The following is a 24,124-nucleotide window of genomic DNA, read 5'->3' as shown; positions in this document are numbered from 1 at the left end:
TGTTCCACAAATTCCAAAATATGAAGTTGTAGTCAGGTGGTGAACATGAACAAGTTTGGGTCATTTTTGGCTGGCTTAAAGAGGATGATGCTGATTGCCACATCTGAGACTTCAACTCGTCCAGTTCAGCTAATGAGACAGTGTGATCGCCTCTCAACCAGAAAGTTGTGTCCAGCTTGAGGCAAGATTAATGAAAATGTGCCTCCACTTATAAAAGGCAGAGAATCTGACCAGACATATGGGTTTGCTTTTTCATCCAATTTGGGGTTGCTTTTCACCCAGCAATTTTGATAGTGAACACTCAGCAAGGTAAGTCTCAGGCAATTCTCCCTCATCTTCCTTTGCTCATGCAGCAGTGACCCCCCCTTCTGGGGTTTGGTATTTTTCCACTTTACGTCCTGGAACTAAACATTTCAGCTTTGCAGGAAAGATGATGAGTCCCTTCGTCTTATTTCCTACGTACTTCTTCCTCAGTCATAAAATTATTTTACTGATGACAAAACTGAGATCTAATATTGTCACGTCCGCATCTTTTCTGTTTTTTGCTTTGTGTTCTCTCCGCGCCCCTTCCTCATGCTTTTATTTTATTACCGTCTCTCGTTTCCGTTTCCCTTTCACTATCCCACTTTAGAGTAAAACGCAGCTGGCATTCATCATCTCATCAGTCCTCCCGTGGATAGATTCCTCCCGTCGCCAGCTACATTTGCCAGTTGGTAGATTTTCAACTCTCCACACAGATGCCTCTCTTAAGACTTCTGTGATCTCGTTTTTGAACCCTTGAACTTTCTAAATTCCTTCCGCGCGGAATCCCTATTCTGTCGCCGCTCAGCGTTCTCCCGTTCTTCCTTGCAACTCCTTTGTTTACCCTCAACCTATCCCGCGTGTGAGCCGCTTTAAGTCTCACTTTCCAGTTATAAATAGATCCGCTAAGTTTAACCCTCGTGTGGTGTGAGTGTGAATAGCCACCGCCACCGAGTGCTTTCTGCTAATTGCCTCCTAGTGTGTTTTCTGTTCTCCCATTTTGTAGGCTTGTGATTTCTAATCCACCTTTTCTTGTGTTCCAGATTCTTCCCTGTTCCTGCGCCCTTAGTTTCATCATTACTTGTCTGTGTATTTGTTTGTGTGTATATATATATATATATATATATATATATATATATATATATATATATATATATATATATATATATTTATATGTATACACACATATAATCAATTAAATTGTTAACTTTAGTCTCGATCCCGTGTCATCTGTCGACCAGTTGACCAGTTCCACGAAAGCACTTGGGTCCATCCTTCCACGAAAGCATGTCAAATATAGTTTAACAGTTCAGCTGTACATTTAAGCTGTCTTCTGTTGGTGTGTTGCAAACACAAATTAAGCGAATCCATTATTATTATTATTATTTTTAATTATATTCATGCATTTTTTACACCTTTATTTTGACTTGATTTATTTCCTGAATGGCTGTACATGTTCTTTTCCTAAGACATACTTTCATGCTGCAGCATTTGAAAACCGTAGAGATAGATCTTTATTTTTCAATTACGCTGTGTTTTCATTCAGGATCTCAGACTTTTTAGTTTCATTTGTTGTGAGAAAAATAAATTCACCATTGTGTGTAGACACCAGGAAAGAGTTAATGGTTGTCACTCTCCGTCCATTTCCCCTCTCAAAGGCTCCATTCATCTCGCTGTCATGTAGCTGCCAGTTTAGTCCAAATAGATGCATGGCTATAAGAAGTTGCAGGAGAAAGCAAAGAGACACATGAGTGAGAAGGAACACAAGCAACAAAGAACCATAAAAACATATTGATTGATATGCCTCCTGGTCAGTTTCAGGAATTTTCCTGCAACCCATCCAGGGTAAATTTTGGTTTATGCTCATCAACCACATTCGAAAGTAAGCTGCTCAGGCCTGATGAAGACTACTGGCCAATTTAGTGACAATACTAGTTACAAGAAGTTTCTTTGACATGTTTTTGCATTGTAAATAGACACGTACTCTGTTAGTTTTAATTATGGAGTCAGGATAACTGAAGATATGAAAATATGACGTAATTTTGCTGCTAAGTTTGGCCTTTAGAGCATCCCTAACTTCAAGTGTTGAAACATCTCCAGTGTTATTTGTTTCAAAATAGAGTGCAGTTTTTTCTTCAATGTATTCCACAAATATGAAAGTAGAGTGTTGTTAAAACGGCAATGAGTGGGTCTACTCTGTCGAAAACTGAGGTACGTTCCATCCTGGAATTCGCAAACACGCTCCCCGCAGCTTGGACCAACTTTCTAACACACAAGGAGCATTTGAAATATCCAGCACAAGCGCCACCTCGTGTAAACATAGGGCTGAGCTCTCTGAGACAGAGAGCTGATCGCTGCTGCTTTGTGCTGTTCTTACAATTTTAAAGGGGGAAGCTCAGTCTGTGTAGTGGACTCATTGTGCCTCCCAGAGTGGCTTCCTCAGTGTAATTTTCCTGAAACACACGTCTCACATCCTAACAAAATCAGTTTCTCAGCCACACTATGGCTAATCCCGTGATATTTCGCGTTAAACCTTAGAACCCGTTTAACCATTAAATGCCACTATTCCATGTTTGCAGAAGGCATCAGCTTCCACTGACTACACAAAGTTCCAACACCATGTGGGTCATGATAACAAGTCATCCCCAAGAACATGCATCAAACTCTTCCTTTACATAGAAAGCTCTGGCTTACTATGTAAAAGCTATCCAGCCTGCATCACCAGCATCATCAAGTTTTGGCCTCATGCTCCTATCTGACTTATTAAGCAAGGTTAGGAGAACATGACGGCTAATTTCTTTTTCTGTGAAATTAATCTGCCTACCTATATATATATATATATATATATATATATATATATATATATATATATATATATAGATCCATACCTTCTCATTGCATTTGAATTAACACAAAATTGTACCACATAGGTTCAGATGTGTTACATGTAATGACAATTTACCCAGTAAGCAACCTAACTGTACTGTTAAAACAATAAAAATAAAAATAGTCTTCACCCTCGGAGGAAACTTTGAAGCTTCACACTGCTTTGTGGACACTTGGTATAATGTTGAAATGTGGTAGGGTTTTTTGCCTATTGAAGGATGTATACATATATACATATATACATACATACATCTTCAGTTAACCACTACTTAATCCTGTTCCATTCTTTTGTCTGTTTCTGTTTGTAAGTGTGTTCTGTTTGAATCCCAAATGTGCAGTGATAAGAATTTGCTACAATTTAAACTTTGGCACATCTAGTTGCTATGTACTATGTACTCCATATACCGTTGAAATGATTAAACATTTCATTCTGTATAATACAGTTCCATCTTAATCACTGAATATTTCTATTTTGAGTATATAATTAGACTTTTTTTGTCTTTAATGGAAAACACTGAGAGAGTGACATACATGGCTATACATAATGTGGCAGTATAGCATGCACTAATGATGCCTCTTTATGTGGGTCAGCTGCTATTTGATGTAAGAACACACTTAGCATGTATTATAAAGTAATATATCTTGACCTACACGGTATGAGTTTGCGTTCAATTTCCAGACAGAGGAGTCATCTACTCTGAGCTGCAGATGTAAGAACATGGCTTTCACAAGTATACAAGCAAGGCTTTCACTTATATAATGGAAAATTATTGTTATTGTTCAGGCTAATGAGAAGTTACTGGTAAACACTGCCTCATTGTTTTTGGTTGTACCATTTCTCCTTGTTTTCAGAACTCTGAGAACACACTGAGCATCTCACTGATGCTCAAGGTTATTGCTACATTCTTGCTTGTTACCTGCAATGTTGTTGTCTACCCCTCCTGTCCAGTGATTAAAGTAATGCTCGGTGACAATGCCTCAGTGTGAGTGGCCACTTCATACTATGAACATTTATTCTCACTCTCTTTGCAATGATTCTTCAGTAAATATTCATAAAAGACAATTCTTTCTCTTAGATCTTTATTGCAGTCCGGAAATTTAAAAAAAACTTACAGTACAGTTTTTGTTTACTTACTGGGTAGATTACCATGTATTACATAGTTAAACATCTGAACCTACATGGTCTAAGTCTGTTTTTATTTTCCAGTCGGATGAGTTATCTGCTCCAACTGGTTATTATATGGAAGCAAGAAAGGCTTTCTTTTACAGTGCAATTATTATTCATTCACTGGGTAAATTTGCATGTATTACATAGTAACATATCTGGACCTACATGATATAGGTTTGTGTTCAGTTTCCAGTCACGTGAGATATATACTCCTACTCCTATACATGCAAGAACATGGTTATTACATGGATACAAGCAAGGCTTTATTTTACAATTTACAGTATTTTACAGTTTTTTATTTGTTTACTGGGTAACTTAGCATGTATTGTCTTTTTCATTTACTGGGTCGATACTAGGGATGGGCGATATGGACAAAAAAAAAGTTATCACGATAAGTGTTGTAATTTCGGCGATAACGATAATTATCACAATAAATACATTTTTATTCTATTCCTAGTGTTGGACACACTACATTCTCTCTTGAAACTGTTTTATGCTGAGAATCATCAGTGGAGTTTGTCTCCAACATCATTATTTGTTTATGTCTAAATCTTCTTCTTTTCCTTTCGGCTCCAAACCTCATGTCCTCCTTCACCACATCCATAAATCTCCTCTTTGGCCCACTTCTTGACCTTCTGCCTGGCAGTTCCAACGTCAACATCTTCCTACCAATGTACTGGCTATCTCTCCTCTGTACATGTCCACACCATCTCAATCTAGCCTCTCTGACTTTGTCTCCTAAACACCTGACATGTGCTGTCCATGTGATATACTGGTTCCTGATCCTATCCATCCTGCTCATTCCCAGAGAGAACCTCAGCATCTTCATCTCTGCTACCTCCAGCTCTGCATCCTGCCTTTTCCTGAGTGCCACTGTTTCCAAACCATACAACATTGCTGGCCTGACCACAGTTTGTACACCTTCCCTTTCAGCCTTGCCGACACCCTTTTGTCACACATCACACCTGACACTTTTCTCCAATTATTCCATCCCAGATATTTCATCCATGCTATATGTCTTGTACTGTAGCATATTTGACAATAAAGTTACCTAACCTAATCCTGCCTGTACCGCTTCTTCACCTCTTTCTCACACTGTCCATCGCCCTGGACTCTGTCAACTGGATTATAAGTACTTAGGCTCAACTACCGTAGTACTTCTAATCCTCTACCTTTTTTATCTCTACATCCTGTAATTTCACCTGTCCACTTAGGTCCGTCTCATTGTTTATCTCTAAATATAATCGTTAACTAAGAGTAGAGAAGAGGAATGCAATGTTTCATGTCTCTCGTAGAACCCGGTCATTTTATTTAGGGGGTTAAATAGAGGCGTCTGGCTGCCGTATCTCAATAAATGATCATTTAGTCATATTCTATTCTAGAAATCATGATACAAACTGTCAGTCCTTCGTCTTGTGTGAGCAAAACCATTTTCACAATTTTCTTTTTTTCTTTGCCTTATTGAAGATTTCACGTTTTAGAATTTGTTGATGGTCCCTAACTGATGCCGGGTCGTAGCATTAGTGCTGCCTGAGTGAGTGTGTCCACGATCAATGAATCCTAAGAGGTTCCACGTACGCGATTAGCCAATAGCAGAGCGGATGTCCGTCAAATATCCAACTACTTTCACCACAGTGTTTCACCGAGGCGCCAGTGCAGCGGGAGACCTGCATGTGTCTTCTTATGAAAGTGGTTAATACATACTAATGCATCTGTTTTACAATATATTAACGGGGTAATAATCTATTAGGGGACTGTAGCTACCTGCTTATTACTATTTTACATACCCAAATTACCAAAAGGCTACCACTGACCACATTTACATAGTATTTACATCTTATTATTTCTGGGCTGTCATTTAACTGAGAGGCCATCATGTCACTGAGAAGAGACATCTGGTAAGGCACCAGCCAGTTGCGCCAAAACTCCAATTGCTTGTACAATTTGTTTGTAATCGAATTTTATGTTGCATGCAGTTTTAGCAACCAACACCATCACCCAGCTGCAGAGTCAGTGACAACAAAATTACCATCCGCTGTTGGCAAAATCTGAATCTGAATGTCAGTGACTTCCCAGGAAGTAAACCTTACAATGCGTCACTCTATGATTTCGCATTGCACTTTTTCCCTCCACAAAAAAATAGATAAATTTTGCACGACTTAAATTCTGTCAGTATTATTTGGGGATGACACTATGTGTGTGATGGAACACATGTAATGAGATTTGGTCAAGGATAACACAACACAACAATTAACATAGGCCTGAAAATGTATTATTAGAATAGACAGAAACAGAAAGGGATATGTAGTTATAAGAAATTAAGATGACCTTGTCTATCTCTTTGTAAGATCTGCTTAAATATGTGGTAATTCATGATTCACTTTTACTTCAACTAGTAACTTCTGTTTTGTGTTTCTCCCTCCCACTTGGTTTATGGCACATGATTGGAGTCAATCACCTCAACTTCATCAAGAGCTCATAAGCACCTGGACTGCAGCAACGTGTGCCAGATCCACTCCATTTCTTCTAGGGCTGGTCGATTATGGCAAAAATGATAATCGGGATTATTTTGATTCGTATCATAATCACGATTATTCAAACGATTATTGAACGACTCAAGATTTAGCTGCGATTAAACTTGATTGAACAATGAACTACAATAAAACAATGTGTAAAATTGAAATAATAATTTAACAGTTATATTTAACCGTCTTCATGTAGGTTAAATATTTCTCTCTAGAACTGTCGCCAATCAGTATGGTCAGGCTTCAGAGAAAAGAGGAGACGGGACACATTTCTTCGAGCTGAGCAGGCACTTGGCAGGGACGCAAAGATGTGATGTCATGTTCCAGGTTTTTTATTCATTGATTCATGATAGAAGAAGTCACTCATTTTATTATAAAATGTACATATTTAAGTGCACTTCCTGCGTCTCAGCAGCATGATGAATGACAAGGAGCGCCTGATTTTATCACCCCATCTCAGGTTGAGCGAAAGCGATTGTTCTTATGCATTTATCCATTTCCAAATAATCACAGATTTTTGAAACATCGCCATCAAGCAGCTAGCATTGCTGTTGTGACTCAGAATGCTGGATGAGCGTTGCTCCTCTGAGGTTCTGAATACCATGCCGCCGCTGTAGAGGCAAAGGAGTTGGTAGCTAACAGTGGCTAAAATTAGCGTCCCCCACTCCATGTAAATAGAGGCTCAGGCTCTCTCGCTGAACAACGCTGATCAACCTGTGCACAAAGATAAAACTTGGTAGTCTCCCTACAGGGACAGAGTTGGTCCCACGAGCAAAAAGATGTAACTTCACTCAGATCTGATTACCTGACCTGGTAGAGTATGTCAGATTTGCGCCTTGATGAGGAGTTAATCTAGTAAGTACTTTCTTGACAAAGACCTGCACTCAGGTTCAGTATCTTTTTACATAGAATGGACTTAGGTGCTGAACAGCTGACAGTTCAGGAGAAATGGATGGCAAAGCAAAGTTATGAAATTTGCAAGAAGCAATAAACTTTTGGAGAAGCAGTTGAGAAATGTTTAGAAAAAGCGCAGCCAAAAATCAAGCTGATCGTAAAGTTGGGGTTTTCATGCTATCTTTAAGCTTACTCAAAGATATTGCTTATCTGACCTTTTATTCACAAACTTACCAAAGAAGGATTCATTCAATGTCTGACGGGCCATGCACCTGGATTAATTTTGACCTCAAATAAGCCATTTCTACTGCATTTATTCAATATCATTTACTCCATTGTCTGTGAGTGCCTGTGTATGTACCGTGCCCGTGTGTGTTCATTTGTATTTACCTATACAACAACAGAGCATAATTGTGAGAAGCATAGACAGTCCAACTGCACTCAGGGCTGTACACCTGAAAAGAAAAAAAGAGAAACAACAAAATCTGTTAATACCAGATAACAAAGAGGATTTCATTTGCTTCATTCTGGTACACTCTATCTAGAGGGATTGACAAAATCACTGCAGAGCTGTCGACAAGCTTCCCAACTTATTTTTCTTCCAAGTCATTAACTGCTGATATATACAACAATAAGTAATAACATAATTATAATGAATAATTGTGATTGGACCTCATGGAATGAAGAGATATGATTCTCTCTTTTAACACCAACGGATATGACACGATGGGAAGCAACAATTTAAACAGGCAAAATTTTGGTACCAGCATGTAATGGGTGCAATAGAGGGAAACACTTTGCAGAAGTACCCAGTCTTGCAATTACAGCAAAACCTAGCTAACAAATTACTGCCTCGGCATTTCTCATATCTAATGAAATACCTCCACACCGCAGAGCGGTCATCACCAGGCGATCGCGCTTGGCCATGGTTTTTGCTTGCGTGGTCTGCAATTTTACAGCAACAACAATGTTGCTGCTACTCTGACACCTTGTTTTGTTCTAGTTTCAATGAATACTCCTATTGTATGATCAAGCACAAATAGCTTTCATCAATGTCCCTTTTGACAACCTTCACACTGAAGTACTTCACCTCAGCAGAAAGATCAAGCATTTGAAAATTACTTTAAGAATGGCCGTTCTTCATGGAAGCAAACAACTCCCCAAAGTACAACAACATCTCTGTACCTTGCAGGGAAAGAGCTTAAGGAATGTTATAAGTCAAACAATCTCTTTTTCCACAGATTGGAAAATGGAAAGAGTACTTTGAAGAACTGATGAATCAGGAAAATGAGATAGAACAAATAGTAGATGTAGAAGCCATTGTAGATCATGACTTAGCAAAGATTAGTCAGGCAGAAGTGAGGAGGGCATTGAAGAGGCTGAAGAGTGGAAAGGCAGTGGGCCATGATGATATACAGGATGTTCATGGCGAAGTACAGAGAAGGTTAGAATGAGCTCCATTGTGTCTTTGTGGACCTGGAGAAAGTGTACCAGTGCCAAGGCAAGAGTTGTGGTATTGTATGAGGAAGTCTGGAGTGGCAGAGAAGTATGTTCGAGTGGTGCAGGACATGTATGCCAGGTGTAAGACAGTGGTGAGGTGTGCTGCACGTGTAACAGAGGAGTTCAAGGTGGAGGTGGGACTGCACCAAGGCTGAGCTCTGAGCCCCTACTTGTTTGCGATGGCGATGGACAGGTTGACAGATGTGGTTGGACAAGAAGCCCATTGGACGATGATGTTTGCAGATGACAAGTAGAAGATAAGATGGAGAAGTGGAGGTTTGCCTTAGACAGGAGAGGAATGAAGGTTATGAACACGTGTGTGAATAAGGACCCAAGTGGACAGGTGAAGTTACAGGATGCAGAGATAAAGAAGGTGGGGGGTTTTAAGTACTTAGGCTCAACTGTCCAGGTCGATGGAGAGTGTGAGAAAGAGGTGAAGAAGCAGGTGCAAGCAGGATGGAATAATTGGAGAAAAGTGTCAGGTGTGATGTGTGACAAAAGGGTGTCGGCAAGTATGAAAGGTAAAGTGTACGAAACGGTGGTCAGGCCAACAGTGTTGTCTGGTTTTGAAACAGTGGCACTGAGGAAAAGACAGGAGGCAGAGCTGGAGGTAGCAGAGATGAAGATGCTGAGGTCCTCTCTGGGAGTGACCAGGATGGAAAGGATCAGGAACCAGTATATCAGAGGGACAGCACATGTCAGGTGTTGAGGAGACAAAGCCAGAGAGTCTAGATGAGATGGTTTGGACATGTACATAAGAGAGATAGCGAGTACATTGGTGGGAAGATGTTGAGGTTGGAACTGCCAAACAGAAGGTCACGAGGAAGGCAAAGAGGAGATTTATGGACATGGTGAAAGAAGAAATGAAGTTTGTCGGTTTGAGAGAAGAGGAAGAGGACAGGATAACATGGAGGAACCTGATCCGCTGTGGCAACCCCTGAAGGGAGAACCCGAAAGAAAAAGAAGATGAAGAAGGAAGATATTATGCACTACGGGCACAATTTATAAATAGCACTGCTCTGAGAAATAATTTATATATATATAACAATTTATATAGACAACAAGGAGTTCAACAATTTCACTCAAGCTTGGTAAATATTTTATTTGTTTCTATGTTGTGCTCTCGAAATATTCTCCTGCTTATCTCAGAAAAGAGCATGAACTCCTGACCCATCTTGAGAGTGAATTATTAAATAACTTACAGAGACTATAAATATTTGCCTCTTGGTTGTCTGCGCCTCAAAAACAGAATTAGTCATGTTCTTTTCCTACCTCCAGGAACAGGATCTAGATGACTTCTTAAACTTGAAAGCTGATTGTGGCAGGGCATTCCGATGCAGAGGTCTGGTTGGTGGGGAGTACACCGAGCCTGTTGCCATGGTGTAGCTAGGGGTTGCAGTGGAAAAAAGCGGTGTGGTTCCGGTGTTGGTTTTGAAAAGAAAGTGACTGAAAGGGAAAGGGACACAGACTGCTTAGATGCAATTAGATAATATTATCAGAAACAGCTTTTATGGCAAGTATAACAACAAGTGATATTCTGAATTCTTTCCTGGGTGATGGTGACTCTCAGCAATTGCAGGAAAGTATCACACCATCACGCCGTTATTGATGCACTGCCAGACCAGTCATGCTGGAGGATGTTGCAGGCATCAGAACATTCAGATTTGCCAATCTTGGTTGTTCTCTGACATTTGACAAACCTCCCGTACACTGTTGGTCTGCAAGCACAATCCCCAAGCGGTGGACGTCAGGCCTTCATATTAGCCTCATGGAGTTTCTTACCATTTAAACAGACGCATGCACATTTGTGGCCAGTTGAATATAATTCTGAAGGGCTCTGGCAGTCCTCCTCGTCTTCATCCTTGCATAAAGGAGGATGAGGAGGAGTTGTCTCCTGATAGTGCTCCTTGGACACTACTTTGACAGTGACAGCAAACCTTCTTGCCACAGCTTGCACTGATGTGCCATCCTGGATGAGCTGCATCACCTGAGCCACTTGGGTTGTAGACTCAGTTTGATGCTACCAAAAGGGTGAAAGCATCGGCAGCATTCAAAAGTGGCTAAAACATCATCCAGAAAGCATAGAAACGAAGAACTGGTCTGGGGACACCGCCTAACCACTCCTATATAGTCTTACTAAATGCTTCTGATTTCTACCTGTTATCTATTCCATTTGCATGACATTATGTGAAACTGATTTCAATCAGTGTTGCTTCCTATGTCAGGATCTAACGGTTACTGGTATAAATGGGATACAGTCAATTAAATTCTTACAGTTAATACAATTCTTAGACATCTTCGAGAAGACCAAGCGGTTGAGGGAGCCTGCTAATATAGACATAGTGTTACCCAGCTCCCTCACTTGCATTCCGCGGGTGTAGCCCACTTTGGCCAGAGTGACCGTCAACAGGTCACGGGGGTCTTATGGGAAGAAATGGAGCCTTCCTAGGTGGAGAACCAGTCAGTCGCTCTCAGGCAGTCGGGGACTCAGAGAGGAGGTAACCAATAGCAAAGCCTGTTGGAGGGCAGCCTATAATCCTCAGTTCTATTGACGGTCATAGGGGACAGCTGCAGTGTGTCATGTCCACTGTCATTCATCCACAAGTCATCACTTGGTTTTTACTCATTGGCAACCTGTTAGTGGGCAGAGGACGCATAAAGTAGAAACCCATGGTTACACCCTCTAAGCCTGGTTCGCTAACTCTGCTTTTAGCTGTGTCACTGTTTTAGCAGAGATGAATGTTGTTCAGTGCAGTTTAACGTGACATTTTCATCAGTTGGCTGTCAATGCCTTCCACCGCACCGAAAAAGTTAACGTTATCGACGTTGTATTATGAAAAGGCTACCAATTGAAATAGATTGCGGTTAGTCATCCAACAACGCTGGGGAAACCGCCAATTTTATGTTATTGGCAAAGCAATGAGGTCCAGGAGGTGACTCAACAGTATTAGCCACCAACATGTCATTACTTAATTGACTTAAAATAAATGTTTATCATACAGGTGTATCGGCTTAATGTAACTCAGTTGGAAGCAACGTTCCCAAATACAGATCAATTAATAAACGCAGAAACATTATTGTGATAAGCTAACTAAGTCCCTTTCTGTGTTCTTCTATTGCAGGTTACAGGCCAAAATGCTGTGGATGTGTAAGTATTTTAACTGTGATAGATAGCACAGTTATTTATTACATTACATTACATTATCAAATAAAACATGGATGTTATGCAAGAACAGCATCGTGTCCCTGTTTACATCAGGAATGTCTGTGTATATTTAAATCACTAAATGTGCTAAAAGTACACTTGTCCCGCCTTCATACCAAAGCTCTGGAAGAGCAACCAAGTGCAGATGTTTCAGTAAAATTTTGCTGTCATGTGGGTCAGTCTTGTTCTGAGACTGACTACTTAACTCACCTTTACTCGCCATGTACTGCACACTTTAAAGTAAACCATAAAGCCAGGTGTCCTGATAAAGATTGTAACTTTGAAAACAGTGTCTACTCTACTTTCAAAGTGCACAAGAGTAGAGTACACAGGGAACAGAATTGGAAGAAGTTCAAGTCAGAAATCATTGGTTGTAATTATGTAAGCCACGTGGAGGAGTTTGAAGAGATGAGTGAAGAAGCCAGTGAGAATGATCTTTGGGATTTAGAAAAACAGCTTGAGCACAACCTATCATCCGTTCTGTTAAAAATGCAAAGTGTTCTGCATGTACCTGAGAGTACTGCGCAAGAAGTAATACAACAGCTGTGTGAAATTGATAGGCTGTCACAGCCTCTTCTGCTTAACAGAGTGAGAGCTGTAATGAAGAAATACTATGCTGACATGGATGAAGTAGTTGTCAGAGAGGTTACCAGGGGCATGTCAGGAAGTTACTTGATTAAATTTTGTGCCAAAGATGGCTCCTTAGGAACTGCTAAAAGAATAGCAGCATATGTATACAGACAGTTTCCACTGGTAAACCCCATAGAATAGGTGGTAGAAAAGGGCAAAAAAAGAGGTATGTTCTCGATTCTTTCAGCTCAGAAGCAGAGACAGAGACATGCAGGCAGGTGCAGGAGGTGAAAGAGGTCTCAGGATTGACTTGTGTAAAACAGGCACGTCCATTAACTGAGAATCTACTTTCATGCAGTCACCGGTTACCCTCCTGACACCTTACATGACATCCTAGTTAAAACGTTTTTCACACTGGATATGCTAAATCAGGACATAACGTACTCCGCACTTCAACTACACATTCACTGACAAAACAGACCGACCTCTGATTATTGGAAAATTATTTTCCACTAAAGGAACCATTGGCGGAAATGCCCATGAGAATTGGTGTCTCCTAAGGCTCCTTCCTTTTCTTATTGGTCAATGTGTCCCTGAGGGTGACAACACATGGGAAATTCTCATGCTTCTCAAAGACATTGTTGAGCTAGCTGTGGCACCAAGACATACTGAAGAGACACTACATTTCCTGGACTGTAAGATAGCAGAACACAGACAGCTGCTGCAGTCAACTTTTCCACATTTTCGTTTAAAGCCAAAGCATCATTATGTGGAACATTACCCTCATCTTGTAAGGAAATTTGGTCTGCTGGCAGAGGTTTCACAATGCACAAAATTTCAAAAAAGTTGCCATGACACTTGCTACAAAACATCAAAAAGCAGCTGGTTACCATCTTGACTGTAGCTCATTTTTCAGACCATCAGTTCAGATCACAAAAGTTACCCTGCTATTGCTTGCCTCTTTCCCTTGGATGGAATGTTTGGAGGGCAATCACTAAAAACAATTCAAAGGCAGGATCAGTTCTTGAGGCATCAACTGTTTGTGTGGATGGAATCAAGTACCATCCCAGCATGATACTCTTTTCTGGCTCATGCTCAGGTCTCCCTGAATTTGCCCAGATTGAAAAGATTGTTGCAGTTAACACTAAAATTATATTTGTCTGCCACAAAATGACAGCATGGTACAGCATGGAGATTTTACCAACTTCTCTATAGCGATGTCCCCTCTATGTGTGCGCTTAAGAAGAGCTGAATGATATCCTCCTGTTATCAGCATTCAGGGTGCAAGGAGAACTTATGGTAACATTGAGGCGATATGTCATTTGCTAAATGCCTATTATTTTTTTCCTCAGATGGCTGTGCAACCGAAATTAACCTTGAAGATTATTGTCTCTGAGGCAGATATAAGAAAGATAACAATGCCAGCATGACCTGACACACTTGAAGATTTGATTGGCTGGCTCAAAGATGCACTCCAAGCAAACTACAGCTTTGCCTTGCAATACAAAGATCCGGAATTTGACAACGCGCTGTGCAATCTAACAGATATTTACTCACTGAGCTCCCAGAGAAGCCAACCATCAAAGTCATTCCAATGATTGATCTTTCACCAGTCACTGCGGAGAATTAATCCGCAAACAACCTGGAAGGAGCTTGCCAGGTCCTGATCAGTGAAATGATGAAGAGAAAGCCAAACGGATCCCTCATTAAGAAGGAGATGGATGTGACGTTTGCTCTTCGGAGAAAAGAAGTTGTCATAGACAAGCCGGCCATCAGCCAGATAATACATCGATGGCCAGATCTTTTCACAGAAAGCCAGGTTTGTGTGACTTTACAAAAAATGATGATAGCTTTCTGTGGTAAAATGACAATAAAGAACGTCTAAGTCTAAATGTAATGTTGAATAAAATTGTACATTGTTTGCTTGTTTCAGGTATATTATGAGTTCAACAGAGTGATGGGGAAAAATCTCAGAGAGAACTTTTTGGATGCACTTGACCAGTTCTAAGCTTTTACATCAGACAAAAGTGTGTTGACCTCTGCTCTCCTTGTCCCTCTCCTCTCTTCTTCCCTTTTCTCACCTCTTCCCTTTCCTCTCCATTCTCAAATCTTCTCATTTCCTCTGATCACCTGACCTTTCTACTTTGCTGTCCTTGTTTCATCCTTCCTCTTCTATCCCTCTCCCTTCTCCTCTCCCTCTTTTCTGTCATGTAATGTTGCAAAACTGTGCTTTATGCCCACTATCCTCCAGACCGCGGAACCAACAGACATCAGGTGCCTCTGTCCTCTTCATCTTGGGGGATGATCCATCTGCTTTTTTCATGACCTCCTCCGTAAGTAACTTTTATTTATTTATTTATTTTTTTGGTGCTTATTTTGCTTTTCAATTTCAGCCATTAATGAAGACCTGTCTGTCGCTTCTTTTCAGAATCATTTGAGCATTTGAGTGTTCAGTGTCTCACAGACTTTTATTTTAAAGCCACATTTTAACTAATTCATTTTTCATACATCCATCATTAATTTATGACAACATAAACTGAAAAAAAAAAAAAAAAAAATTCTGTTCTCTTCTTGTCAATCTATTTTCTTGCTGTTAGGATGTGACTGACAAGGACTCCTACAGCCAGACTCCAGTGGTAATCATCTGCATTGGTCAAGTCCTGAGCTCAACCCATCCAGAGTGGGGATCATCTTGGAGGGGAGTGTGGTAATGGTGAAAGTGAGCTGACACCCAAAATCCAAACATTGAAAAACCAACTCTCAGTGTAAAACAGGTTTCCGAATAGGTAAACTACTGCTCCACTTATTCAGTGCACTTCCACTGCTGGAATGTTCTCAATCACCAGCAAAAGTTATTGTTCATCATTGTTTAATTGTGTCTTCACACATTTTCGGTCTCTCTGAAACAAGCAGATGCTTTTAGGTGCCGATTGTCTTCTGACTGCTCATTTTCAAATATTTTTCTGTGTTCAAGTCAGTAATTGTCAAATGTTCATTGTGACCAAACAGAGGCGTTACTGTGTCCACTCACAATGTATATTTTGCAAAAACTGCTCAAACACTGTGAGCCTTTGCACTGTGTTTATTTTTCATGATTAATTTCTTTTAGATTTGGATTTTTTTGTTTTTTGTTTTTTTTTTCAAAGTTTTGTGTTTTGATTACTTGAAGATTAATTTCACTGATACTTCTAAAATAAAACAGAAAAAGAATATACTTCTGTTTTGCTTTACTTTAACTTAAGATACTTACTGGGGTAAACGGGCAAAGAAATTGCTAGGACAAATCATTTTAAGTTAAATCAATTTTGAATTTAGTGCAGTGAACTTAAGGTTAGTAAGCACAATAATTGGGTAACGTACTTGATATTACAAAGGATTTTAAGTTAAATTGACTTGGCACTTAGCGTATTGAACTAAAATTTTTAGTTAAATGCACTCATTTAACCATTATACATTACTGTTATTTTACGTAACCGGTTTCCTCAGATTTTTTGAGTAGAATCAACTTATCCAGGCTTACAGTGGCAGAACTGAAAAAACTGCCTCGACCTGGGAGAATGCTTGAGAGAACCAGGCAGAGAGTCACTGCTTTAACTGTTCAGGCCAGGCGCAGGGATGTTTACTCCACAGGAACGCACAACCTCATCATTCTGGAGCTTTAATCACAGTCCACTGAGGGGTGAGCTGCCATTAAAAAGTTTCTCGATGAAAGCAAAGTGGCAAGTTTCTGCATAAAATGAACTATTCAGTAATGCAAGCTGTAGTTAATTTATTCAGATTTGTGGTCAAATTCACCTTTATTACGATGTCTGATGTAGAAGTAACAGTATGAAGGACATAAAACTCTCTTCAGAAGTATTTACTGAACTAAGGTGATTTGTAAAAAAAAAAAAAAAAAAAGAAGACGTCATTTTATAAAGTAAAGAGAGTGAAGACCTCCAACAAGGTTTTGTCCATTTTCCTTTCTGGATCCAGATGGTGCTCCAGATCAGTAACAACACTGAATCATCTGTTCTTCAGGCCATCATGCTGAAAAAAATTTCCATTTCCTGGAAATGCCACAAATTCTTAGTCTAACGGCCGAGGGGAAAAAGCTGTTCTTGTGACGGAAGGTTCTGGTTGGATTTACCATAACCCCCTGCCAGCGGGACAAATAGTCCATGACGTGGCTTAGAAGGGTCGGCTCCGATCCGACCTGCACGTCTCTGGGTCCTGGGCATTGCAGGTCATGAAGAGGTGGCAATCTGTGACCGATCGCCAGTTAGGCATAGATGTAATAAAAGAAAACACTTCCGCATTATGGATGAAATTTTGACTCTGCTGCAACCTCAGACAGTTGCATACAAGGAGGGCCCAGGTGAGATGATTAGCATAAGTGCTTCTCCGACCACTCCTGACTTCCGGTTCCCTCAGGATTGGGAAGTCAGTGCTGTGAGTGACAGCAACCTCAGCAACCCCAGATACATACCACCAAGGGAACCTAAAAGCACAAATTTGCTTTGTTGAAAATTTACAAAATACCTTTCAATTTGTGAAAAAATGACGCCACAGTACTGATACTGGGCTATGTTGGAATTCTAATTGCAGAAAAAAAAATGCAGTCAATTCATGTGTTTTAGAAAGTTACTGGACATGGATGGGCCATGAGGCAAAAACATAAAAATGTAAAAATGTGTTTTATATGTGTTTTGTATTAAAATATATTTTATTTTCTGAACCACTGTTTGATATGGTCCCAATGTCACATGAATGTTTGTGACATGTTGTGCATGTGTCTAGTCAGTGCAGCCTTTTCTGTGTGTAAAGCAGTATATATATATATATATATACATAGCATTTATATAATTTTATATACATTTTTCATCAACGCTGTTTTATATGTCATGTTCCCTGTTTTCTGTCATGCTTTTATTTTGTTTTTGTCTGTCCATTTCTGTGTTTCTGTTGCCCTGTTTGTCTCCAGCTTCCCGAGCGACACGGCTGAGATTCATTTGCGAATCAAGCTCACATGGATTTCAACACCTCTGTCCCAGCTTGCGTCGCCAGATGATTGCTTTGCGTCCGCACAGAAAACTCCTTCGATCCTCACTTCTCTTGTGCTCCTGTCGTTCTAAATTATGTGCGTGCTTGACGTCTTTTCACAGTCGCTGCCTTAGTTATTCTCGTTCCTCTGCTTTCGTTTATTGCTTCTTGTTCCTGCTGCGCGTGAGTGTTTTTGGTGAACTTTTTTCTGTTTCTCCATGTTGTAGTTATCCTGGTGAATAAGCGATGAGCACGTTTTGTTACTTGGGCCTCGTGAGCAACCTCTGAGTGCATCTTCTGTTGTCCCCCATAGTCAGGCTTCTTATTAATCACCTGCTTTCTGTTTCAGGTTTCATCCTGCCCATGTTCCTGTTTTCTCACTCCACTTTGGTGTTGATGTCCTTGGTTTATTGTTCCTGTTTGTCTTTTGCGTTTATATTATTTATCTAAATAAATTATTAAATAATCATCACTCTCCCAAGTCTTCTGTAAACTTGCACCAATTCAGCCACTGGGTTCAACCTCCTAGAAAAAGCCATAACAGAACCATCTGGCCATGTCTCGGACCCAGCTGTTGTTGTGGGTTTGCAGAAGGCTGTTGGCATCCAGTGTACTAGAATAGCGACCCTGGAAAGAGCTACGCAGTGTCCTGGAGCAGCTACAGAATATCTCCACTGCCCTTGAGCGCATGTCTGTTCCACCCACTGCAGCCGACTCCTCTGTGTCGGTTTCAGCAGGAGTTTCTGTGGCTGACGCCGTACAACCTGTTGCCGGCTGTCGTGAACCAACCATCCCCACGTTGGAGGTTTATGCAGGTAAACCAGGGTTTTGTAAAAAAAAAATCATTCACTGCAATGTTCGCTCGTCTTCAACTTACAGCCGTCTCACTTCCAGACGGACTGTGCCAAGAGCGCATACTGCATGAACCTCCTGCGCGATAAGGCCATTCAGTGAGAGCTCTCCTTATGGGAATCAGACCCTGGCAGACCTCTACTAGACCTCTACCTAATGCTTTTCAGCATTTACTGTGAGCTACGGGGGGTTTTTGACGCTCCTTTCATGAGCGGACCTAGATCTTCCAAGTGTCTTATCGCGCTCGCTCAGGACTCACCTCATGAGTCACAGGAGATACCTCCATTTCCTGATGAGGAAGACATGTTTTCAATTCAACCGTGTTCCCTATGGGTACTCCCTGGTACCAGGGACCTTTACTGGGGTCGTGGAGGCAGCGCTGGAGCCGCTCTGGATAAGTGGGATCAGGATGCTCATCCATCTGGACGATTGATTGATTCTAATGTCATCCAGGCAGGATTCGGAAGCCCACACCACTGCTGTCCTGTGTCAAGTGTCTGGAATTTGTGGTGAATCTACAGAAGAGCGCGCTGACACCCTGCACCCAAATCGGACAGCATTCCATGAGGATGAAAGATGGTGTCTCAGTCCTCTACCTCTGTGTCCACGGGAGTTGGCTCTCCTGTGTTGGGCCATTCGTTTGTAGAGAGGTTGTTTAGTTTTTGTAAAGGTCTGGGCACTCATGGCTGCAGTGGACTGCATAACATTGCTCCTTTTGTGGGGAGGCGTTTTGTCCTTGGGATGGACGAGTTTCTGTCTTAAGGTACGTTCACACCGAACGCGACTTCCGTGAGCGACAGGACTGATTTGCATACAAAGTCAATGGAGTTGGGCGATTGACGGCGATCAGCGGCGACCAACATGGCCGCGACATGACTGGAGTGTGCGACGCTACGCAATTTGAGCTACATACGGTGATTCCGGCTACTCAAGACGACACAACTGGGCTACTGCGACAGTTGCAGTAGTTAAAAAAATTGAACTACTGCGACCAGTCGGCGTGCGTTGACAAATCAGACACCAGATCCGCGAGTGACGTGTCCCCCAACGTCTTCCATGTCCAGATGCTAATCGCTGTTGTTGTTGAAATAACATTTTCTAGCATTACTCTAATTTTTTTATTAAATGTTATTGTTCTACATCATTCAAGCACTGTCATAGTGACATGACTTGCTTTAGGTTAACTATTGCTGTCCTATACAGATTTTATTTATTAGTACTCATCACTATGGCATGTAATTGAACTCAACTTTCATTATGTGCAGGACACCGAAGGAAGAGACCTTCAGAGGAAGGGGTCACCAGATGCTGAGCTCAAACGTCTACTAATGTACTCCCTCCACAAACCCAGCTCAGAAGACGGGATAGTTTTCAAGGTCCTCGTTCCTTCCAGGTTCCACATAAATTTAAAATGTACATGTTACTTTACCAAGCAAAACAACAGCTGACTGAAATGTGGATCATTTGGATCCTTCATTTATTTTCTTTGTAGCCACAGTTTCATTAAAGAACCGGATGCCGCCCCACTTCCTCCGCCTCTCTTGACCCTCATCCCTCCGGGGAAGATCTTTCAAAACACACCTACGTAGTTCACTTCAAGTTTGACTGTGATTCTGTGTGTATTGAATGAGTATAAATGAATGAGTTACTTTATTTTTGCATTTGTTTGACCAAAAACACAGCTTTGTTTTATTGCAGAGATGAATTATAGGTGCAACAATGTGGACCTATGCTTTGTTAAAATACGTGGCTGACTCTTTAATGAGCAAAAAGGAGAAGCCTCATCTGCGACGAAAACATATGCGGTTGGTGGCCGTGGTCCTCTGATCAGCTCCTGGAAGTGGACGGTCACACCAACACTGAAGCAGTTGGTGATGAGTCTCCTGTTACCGAATACCTGCAAAATATAAACCATACATGGATATGTAAACATACAGTATATATATTGGTGATAATTTAACAAAGTATATATAAACCATACAACAGTGCATCTACCTCACAGGATAAATACTATCGTCACAATGCATTTAACTGTTGCATTCATTGATTACCACAAAGTGGCGCTAACTGAAAAGACTCAAAGGAAATATAAACATTGTTTCAAATAGTCTAGTTTTAGTGTACAAATTATTGACGATGACAGATTACATATCTCCTAAAATTACTTCAAGTATACAGCAGATACGACTGCGGAGTTCATGAATTGATGACAGTTCAAAAAGACTTGGACACAAGTCGCCGTACATAACGACACATCGAGTTGCTTACCAAGGACAGACCGAGGGCACTTGGTGTCCTGTATTCGGCTTCTGATCCGGACCAACAGGTCGTCCAACTCGCGGCAGTTCCGCCTGAAGTACCGCTCGAAACGGCCGTATCCCGGTGACGCTGCTGGAGGAGGAAGTTAAATTCACCAGTGTGAGCGGCTCTCGCGAATGCTACGAACCGAGAGACATCTCTTTTTCCATGTTTTCATTTAATATGTAGTGAGCACCGGCTCCGCCATCTTCAATCCACTGTCCACATCCTGAGACCACGCCCCCCGGCGACTGACCTACTTTGCCGACGTGTTCGAACCGGGCAGGTGGCAACTAATCACGACCTGAGCAAGCTACCTGCTACTGACGACTGGCGCTACCGCGACTGAAAAGTCGCGTTCGGTGTGAACGTACCTTTATGGTGTTGCGTGGTTTGAACTGAACCCTGACCTCATGTTTGCTACAGATTCTCGGAGTTTCTCAGACACAACAGCCACGTAGGGAATAACAATGCTGTTACGGCGCTGGAGATTGTTTTCCTTGTCCTTTGTTTTCCCTTTTCATGTTTTGGTAAAGGCCTAGTTGGGGTAGCCACATTTTTGAAGAGCATTCCTGATGTGAATCTGCTCCTTCTCTCTCCCGTTAGGTGAGCTGGGGATGTTTTGGGCTCGATGTCTCAAAGTTCTGATGACTCCAAGTTTTTGTTCTAGTGGGTGATGCGAGTCAAACTGGAAGTATTGGTCGATGTGTGTTGGTTTCCTGTACACTTCGATGTCGAGGCTCCTGTCTGCTTCAATGTTAACAGCACAAAGTCCAGAAAAGGTAGTTGGTTGTTTTCCACATCTTCTCGGGTGATTTTGATGTGTCCATCTAAAAAGTTGATGTGTTGTGTCAAGGGTTCCACTTCATCCTTTTTGATTAGGACCCAGGTGTCATCAACATATCTGAACCAACAGCTGGGTGGTGTGCCCTTGTATGAGCAAAAAAGCAGCGTTCTCAACGTCTTCCATGTACATTTTTCGCAACGATGGGTGACACTGGGGAGCCCATTGTACAACCATGTTTTTGTCTGTAAAAAGATCCATTTTGTAATGGAAGTAGGTGGTGGTGAGGCAAATGTCCAACAATTCACACATGTTCTCTGGTGAGAGACTGGTTCTGTCAGGTAGACAGAACCAGTCAGAGATCCAGACAGAGATCGTGGCTGAGTTTCCTTCTTACCGCGCCGACCACTTTGTTGGTGGGGATACGTGTGAAAGGGGACGTGACATCATATGAGACCATAGTCTCATCCACATCTAGTTCCCCGTATCTTTTGAGTTGATGATGTGGTAGGTGTTGTGCCCTACCAGCGGTGCCTAGAGTGTGGCTAGATGTTTGGCAATGCTGTATGTCACAGAGGTAATGCTGCTGACAATAGGTCTTAAAGACGCTCCTGCCTTGTGAACCTTAGGGAGACTATAAATGCGCGTGCTGTCTTCCCCTGGGTATAAGCGGTAGTAAAGGAAACAGTCCAACGATTTGGACTTCTCAAGTCTTTGCAGACAGTCAATTGCCATCTTCTCATACAAGAGGATGGCAATTGACTGCAAAGGAGGTAATTGAATAAAATGCTACCTTGAATTACATGGTATTTGCCACTAGGACTGCACAGTATTGCATGTCAAATATTGGATTGATAACATGTTCCCTCCCCATCTCTAACATCTAGTAGCAAGTGGATTATTAGTCGGTGCATCTAAGTGTCATCTTTTTCTGACCTATGAATTGTTCCACTCTCATCCACTCCAGATTTAACTGAGGGCAGTGAGGAAGAAGATTTGATTGGAGGTGATGCCTCTGACGATGCAGATGATCCTTGTGATGGTACTGACACTGGTCATTATCTTGCAAGCCAAGTTGGGCAAGGAATGGTTTTGTTCTGTAATTTAATTTCCATTGAGACAAACTATTTAACTGTCTGGTGGTCCATATTTCTGAGTTTCCCTGCCTTAATTGCTGACTTCAGGGATTTGCAAAGATTATGAAACAATTCATTAATATCCTGTGTGAAAATGATTCATATCATCCATGACCTTGCTTCTGCTGAATTTAAGTGCTAGATTAGTGAAGAACTATTTCTAGCTGTTAGTTGGTAGTGTCGTGTAAACAAGCTGTAAAGCTTCCATATCAGTGAAGGCACACCATAACATTGTGTGGAGGCTGGGGATTGTTGTTGCTCTGTTGAACATGTAAGCTTGTTCATATTACAAAAAGATGTAGATCTTCATAAAGAATTGTTGAAGCACAGAGGGACAAACCAACGTCATCTTTTGTCCCCAGTTAAGTTCACGTCAATCAGTTTCGAGAAACCTTTCATCATTTAAGGTCAGTACAGCTTCTGAAACTGACAGTTATCTCTGAAGTAACCAACAGCTCAAGATGTCAACATAATAAAACAGCTCAGAGGTGCAACAATGTCAAAATGCACACAGAAAAGTTCTATTATGTGTATGCATTGTTTAATACAATTCAGTGATCTGGAGGTGACTGGCCCATCACTAATCCATGAATTCATGTTGGGAAAAAAATGGGACTGCACAGTTTCTTTAGAATCAACTCGCTCTCTTTCATGATATGATCTTTTTTTGTTGACAAAATTGAGCACTCAAATCCTTACTGATGGCCCCTTTTCGCTTCAGTGTACTCAGCCATGTCACTGTATATTTTATGGTGGCATGTGGAATTATTTTATTCATAATTTTCATCGACTTTTCAATTCATTTTTTTCATATGCAGTCATTTTCGTGAATGTCTTGTTTTATGTATTTTATCCTTTAGAGGGTTCGTAGGGGGAATAAGAATTTCATGTCGATTATAGCACTGTCTATCTGTAGTTGAATTCTTGCCAATAGCGATGTTTTTATTTGTTTCAGATGTTTCCACCAATCTAGTGTGTACCTCGATGGAACCTGTAACCTCAGCTAGTGTGATCTCTGGAGAAAATAGTATTATCATCTGTAAGAAAAAAAAAAAAAAAAAACTTGTTAGCTGCTTGTTAAGTGGTTGCAAGCGTAACACATCTTCATTCATTTATTGAGACGAGCCCCAGTCGCTAGAGGATCTGATATGTTTTGCCGTCCGGATTGACAATCAGTTACGCGAGCAGCATAGAGAGCATACGTTCTCCAGCTCACAGCCCTTCACTCATCCTTATCCCTGAGTTCCTACTGTCAACTCGCCT

The 24,124-nt window shown here is 41.2% G+C and overlaps 1 protein-coding gene across 14 annotated transcripts in view; it reads right to left on the bottom strand.

Annotated features, from left to right (window-relative positions):
- LOC128754971 (teneurin-3-like) overlaps positions 1–24,124 on the bottom strand; it is a 160,128-nt gene that overhangs the window by 95,963 nt on the left and 40,041 nt on the right. For 12 of the 14 annotated variants that reach the window (XR_008413993.1, XR_008413994.1, XM_053858002.1 and 9 more), the window contains 3 exons: positions 10,267–10,440; positions 7,885–7,949; positions 1,615–1,734 (listed from right to left, as the gene is read on the bottom strand). Coding sequence is in view for 11 of the 14 variants with exons in the window: in XM_053858002.1 (XP_053713977.1) it covers positions 1,615–1,734; positions 7,885–7,949; positions 10,267–10,440 (359 nt within the window). In the remaining 3 variants the exon portion in view is untranslated. Of the gene's footprint in view, positions 1–1,614; positions 1,740–7,884; positions 7,950–10,266; positions 10,441–24,124 lie in introns of those variants that run through there. The other 2 variants (XM_053858011.1, XM_053858012.1) reach the window with 2 other exon arrangements.

This window comes from Synchiropus splendidus, chromosome 2, assembly GCF_027744825.2.
Source record: "Synchiropus splendidus isolate RoL2022-P1 chromosome 2, RoL_Sspl_1.0, whole genome shotgun sequence".
NCBI classification, from domain to species: Eukaryota; Metazoa; Chordata; class Actinopteri; order Syngnathiformes; family Callionymidae; genus Synchiropus; species Synchiropus splendidus.
This window is presented reverse-complemented; position numbering and strand designations above follow the sequence as displayed.